Below are 6,123 nucleotides of genomic sequence, written 5' to 3'. Positions count from 1 at the left end.
TTTTATGTGTGAGAGCTAAAAACACTGTAACATCATCAGATGTAATGGTGACGCTGCACCACCAGGTGTCGCTGCAGCTTCACCTTTCAGACAGAGAGACAACGCATGGTGTTAGTATTTCTAACTTCAAAGGCAAATATTGAGCTTTTTAAACATGAATTCACCATCATTTTATGATTTATAATCCAAACAGATCATCTGAACCTAATATTAGCGATTTTTCATAGATTTATGCACAAAAGCTACTAAAATAATGATAAATAATTATAATTGCTTTGCTTTGTGAATCATTATATCAGACAACTTACGTTAATAACATGTACAATACTATACAAGGTTTTTATTTCAAGGAAAATAAAATCAAAACTTACAATAAAATGTTAATTTAGTGAATTAAGAGACGTTTTATTGGTTACTTCCTCTCAAATGTAATGTATTCACTTATATCTTCATATATATTGTTTTAAATGAAGATAATCTGTATTTACAGTGTATTTCTGTGTTTCTCAATGTCAAAACAACATAAACAAACAACAACTGTTTAAAAAGACGGACAGTTAATGTAATATTAGGTACATAAAGGACGTTTTTGAGGATCATGGGAGTTTAAATAAACCCAAAGTCAATTATTATAATTATATATTATAATATATGAATCAATAACGGACAAAAGTCATAATATTCACTTATATCTTCATATAAATTGTATTAAATGTAGATAATCTGTGTTTTTATGTGTTTTTATTTGTTTCTCGACAGCACATTTAAAAAATAATGATGTAAATATAGACATTTTTAAAAAGTTAAAATAAACTCATGATGAACACATGAATGAATGAACAGTTATGAATTACATTTAAATGCAGTTGAGTGACTCATGATCTGCCCGGCAACAAAAAAATGTGATTAAAAATATCACCACGGTGATGACGTCACACCCAGCAGGCTGTTTACAAACAGGAGTCACACACACACAGAGGGAGGGAAGGCCCGCCACGCCTCCCTCACCAGGCCCCGCCCCCTCTGGGCAGAGCTCTTTAAAAAGCTGCGGAAGCTGAAAGAGTGAGTTCAGTTCAGGAGCTGCGCGAGATTAACGAGAGAGAGAGAGAGAGAGAGAGAGAGAGAGAGAGAGAGAGAGAGAGAGAGAGAGAGAGAGAGAGCGCGCGCGGGACTTTACTCTGACACACACACACACACACACAGTCGTGGATAAATCTGACCTCTGACCTCTGGAATCATGAAATCTCCAAAACTTAAACCTCAAGGTAAATGATTCATATTTTTAACTGAAGTCAAATGTTTAAATTTAAATTTAAATAAATTTTTCTAGTTGTTTTTTTTTATCTTTTAAAGTTAATTTGTTGATTTAATGCAACACATTTAATCACATGTTAGTTATAATATGACTGACTGTAGTTCTGTGTCATTCATCTGTGAATTATACTTTTTCATGGTGTCATAGAACGTTCAGATTCTCCTGAAAACACAAATATTATCAACATATTTGTATGTTTCTTATGTTAAAAGGTCACATTTATTTATATTTATAAAAGGTTACAATGCATATTATATTTATATTGTTTGAAATATTATTTTTATATAAAGTCATATTTCACATGTTTGTATAAAGTAAAGTTCAAACGTGTATTTTCCATATACACGTATATTAAAGGTTTTAATTTACGTATGAATTTCTAACGTAAATGACTCTAAATATACGTTTATAAAAAGTCCAAATGTTTATTCCTTTATATGTGATTGTTTTTTATATATAAAAATAAAGTTACATGAAGTCATATATAGATTTTCTATATGTATATAAGTTAAGTGATATTATATTAGTATTTCCTGTGATTATGACTTTTAATACATAAAATATTACTTTATACATGTATTTCTCATGTAAATGACTTTTAATATATGTATTTAAAAAGGTTCAAAGTTATATGAAGTCATATTTATTTCCCATATATAGTTTTCACACACACACACACACACATATATACAAGTCTAGTTCTATATGAATTATTATATGAGACTTTATAGAAGTTGTATTTTTCATACACGTGTATTAAAAGTCTAGTTAGTTTGTATAAATATAATGTGTTTTATTTGCATGCAGCAAAGTTGGTAAACACGGAGGATCTGAACGACGCTCTGTGCGAGTTTGACGCCGTGATGGAAGATTTCAAGTCTCCGGTGGACAAACGTCACTTCAGGTACGACGAGCACCTGAAGACCATGAAGAGGCGGAGCAGCGCCAGCGTGAGCGACAGCGGCATCAGCGACTCTGAGAGTGAGTCACCGTCGACCAATCACAGCCCAGAATCACATCTCATCACATCTCAGAATATATCATATATCACTTTATTTAGTTCAGTTCAGTTTGGACCTGGTCTGGTTCTGACGGGCTCAGGTGTTTACACACAGTTCAGATCAGATTCCTGCAGCAGCTCTGTCTTCTCCATGGCAGTCTAATGAGGACAGAGCTGTCCTCCTATTGTCTCGCAGCCTGATGGATGGACACACAGCTGACAGAGCAGATTAATGTGTGTGTGTGTGTGTGTGTGAGACAGAGGCGCCTCCTGTCTTACACTGTGTGTTGTTTCCCAAACATTTTAGACAGGCAGACAGGCAGGCAGACAGACAGACAGGAAGACAGACAGGCAGACAGACAGACAGGAAGACAGACAGGCAGACAGACAGACAGACAGACGTTAGGAAAATTTTGCAAATTTGTTTGGGGGACCCAAAAAAAATTCTCCTATCACCCATCTGGGGACCCCGACCCATTGTTTGGTTTCCTAAATGTGTTAATAATAATAATTTAGTGACTAATTATTATTTAAAGGTTGGAAAAATTCTGCAAATTTGTTGAGGGACCCAGAAAATATCTCCCATGATCCACCTGGGGGTCCCAACCCAGTGTTTGGTTAACCAAAGGATCCACTTTTTAAATCACAGTTTAGATCTTGATGCGAGCTAACTCGTGCATCGTGTTTGTGAACCACTGAATTAAAGTGTGTGTGTGTGTGTGTGTGTGTGCGTGTGTGCGTGTGTGTGTGTGTGTGTGTGTCACAGGTGCAGAGTCTCTGAACAGAAACAGCTTCAGCTTCAGTGATGAACGGCTGAATTCTCCCACTGTTTTCTCCCCGATATCAAACTCACCTCCTCTGATGTCACCAAAACGTGAGCTGACACACGACGTCACATGACACGCGACGTCACCTGACACGCGACGTCACCTGACACGCGACGTCACATGACACGCGACGTCACATGTCACACGACGTCACATGACACGCGACGTCACCTGCAAACAAACACATAAATAAATGAACAATAAGACAAACAGATATTTATAACTTGTATAAGATTTAAACACATTTATGTTTTAATGTCAGTAAACATGAATACATCATACTGATGTGTCTGTAAAAGACTTATGTGTGTGTGTGTGTGTGTGTGTGTGTGTGTGTGTAAACATTTGTCCTCACAATAAAATCTTTGTTTTTTTGTTTCAGCCAAACTTGGAGACACTAAAGATCTGGAGGACTTCATCGCCGACCTGGACAGAACGTTAGAGAGTAAGTGCTAATGTTAGCTTAGGTTTATAATGTAGCTTAGTTACCATAACTTGTCATAGCTGTCATAACGCAGTTTAGTTGTCATAGCGTAGCTTAGCTGTCGTAGCGTAGCTTAGCTTCCATAATGTATCCTAGATGACGTAATGTAGCTTAGCTGTTGTAAGATAGCTTAACTACCATAACTATAGCTGTCATAGCGTAGCTTAGCATAGCTTATCTGTCAGAGGTGTTGATGAATTGATGTGTGTGTGTGTGTGCGCTGGCGCCCCCCGCTGATCAGAATGTCTCTAAGCTAACGGCCGCTCAGGACACACCCCCTCTTGTGGGGCGGAGCTTTAATGAGGCCCACGAGGCGTGCGAGGTTTCAGTGGAGAGAGAGAAGTGGGGTCAGGTTTCACTGCGTCACAAACACTGCCAACACCACGTGAACACACTTGTTCACTCTTTCACTTGTTCACTCTTTCACTCTGTCACTGTTCAAACTTGCATCAGAGCAGCAGGAATGTGAGTGAGTGAGTGAAAAAAGAAAAAAAAACCAGAAATTTTTCCCACTGAAAATGTGACGAGTGGAATGAGAAGCATGATTGTGTCCGAACATCACCCACTCACTCACTCACTCACTCAATCATTCACTCACTCAATCATTCACTCATTCACTCACTCATTCACTGTCAATGCAGAGTAAAGTCTGTAAATCAGATTTAAACCAACTAACCTGCAAATACACGGGATTACTGTTCAGTGTAAACCACACACACACACAGACACACACGCACACACGCACGCACACACACACAGACACACGCACACACACACAGACACACACACACACGCACAGACACACACACACAGGAGTTGTTGATCCACTGCTGCCTCCATCACTAAATTCAAATGTCTTATTGTGTAGAATTCGGTTCATTCAGATTAAAGTCAGTGACACAAAGTGACCACACGAGGCAGCAGAGGAGCAGCAGCTCCTTAAATGGCTGATTTTCTCTGTGGGAGAGTGAGTGGATTAAAACACTAAACAGGTAAAGTGTGTCTCACAGTGAGATAAAGTTAAATAAGACGTCGCCACAGACAGTTTTCTGAGGTCAGTGTGAGACACAGACAGTGACATAAAACGTCAACGACACGATTACGGTGAGGAGGGAGTGATTTGGGACGCGGCCCTGGGCTGTCTGTCTGTCTGTCTGTCTGTCTGTCACAGCTGGACACTGGAGTCAGACGGCCCCGCCCCCCTCGGGTTAGCCCGCGGAGACTGGCGTGTTTATGAGGGACGAGCAGCTCGTCCACGACCTCGGAGACAAGAGTCCAACTCTCATCAGCTCTCTCTCTCTCTGTGTGTGTGTGTGTGCGTGTGTGTGTGTGTGCGTGTGTGTGTGTGTGTGTGTGTGTGCATGTGTGTGTTCCCAGGCATGTGACACAGAGGGCAGCCATGATGGAGGGAGGGAGGGATGTCTGCTCCACCCTCCCCTCCCCACACACACCCACACTGAAAACCACCCGCCAGGATACAGCTGGACGCCACGGCAACTGCCGAGTGACTCCACCACGACATCATCATCATCATCATCATCATCATCATCATCATCGTCATCATCGTCGTCCTCTGGAGCCGGCGTGTAATCTGGCCTCCGACCGCCAGCGCTGTCCGGACATAATCCCGTCACTGGAACACGAGTCCTCCCGCCACACGGGGCAGTACACGAGTATTTAAAACATATGTAAAAGGTGGCTTTTTATTATTATGATCATAATAATAGTAATAATAATAATAGAAATAGGACTATATTTGTAATTTTATAGAGCTTCTTATTGTACATTGCAATTTTTTGTGAGCTATATTTTTGTAACTTGTGTAAATAATGATTCTAACAGTCGGATTAAAGTTTGACTCTCTGGAATAAAGTTGAAAGTTAATCCAGCCGAGGACGAAACCTGGAAATGAGAATGTATATTTAATACAGAGACGACATTAAAATATGGAAATCTTCTTCTTTTAGTAACACACACGCCTCTGCTCCTTTGTTATTGTTGCTGCTGTGTTATTAATGTGTGCGTTTGTCTGGGTGTTAACGCTCGTTTAAAGAGACAGTGACGGATTTTTGAGCTGATTTTCTCTGTGGGCTTTGGTGTGGGAGAGTGAGTGGTTTACAGACTTCAGTGAGATAAAGACGTGAATGTGTTCTTAAGACTGATGTAGATTTGATAGAGTTTTTTGTCCACTCTGCTGCTTCTTCACAAACACGCTCATTAAAGTAGAATCATTGAGTAAAAGATGCCTCAACGTCACAGTTTGGCTTTGGTCGCAGCAGCTGAATCTATGAATGACAGCTGGTTCCTCGGCATCTCCACACTTTATTTACCCGACAACAACAACACCTCTCTGTGTGTGTGTGTGTGTGTGTGTGTTCCTCTCTGATCAGCTGATCTCACAAACTCCCAACTTTCCAGGACCGAGGCCAACTGAGCTGTGCCCACACAGACGAGAGGCGACGCCCACTTCCTCCCAAGAATGTAACCACACACACGG

At 40.3% G+C, this 6,123-nt stretch overlaps 1 protein-coding gene across 1 annotated transcript; it reads left to right on the top strand.

Annotated features, from left to right (window-relative positions):
* Positions 1-1,109: 1,109 nt before the first annotated feature.
* On the top strand, positions 1,110-5,598 carry rgcc (regulator of cell cycle). Its single transcript, XM_058620887.1, has 5 exons — positions 1,110-1,265; positions 2,123-2,296; positions 3,082-3,189; positions 3,525-3,587; positions 5,004-5,598. Exons 1-5 carry the CDS (start codon positions 1,238-1,240, stop codon positions 5,009-5,011), a joined length of 381 nt encoding a protein of 126 aa, XP_058476870.1. The 5' UTR covers positions 1,110-1,237; the 3' UTR covers positions 5,012-5,598.
* Positions 5,599-6,123: the final 525 nt, after the last annotated feature.

This window comes from Solea solea, chromosome 2, assembly GCF_958295425.1.
Source record: "Solea solea chromosome 2, fSolSol10.1, whole genome shotgun sequence".
Lineage (NCBI taxonomy): Eukaryota > Metazoa > Chordata > Actinopteri > Pleuronectiformes > Soleidae > Solea > Solea solea.
This window is presented reverse-complemented; position numbering and strand designations above follow the sequence as displayed.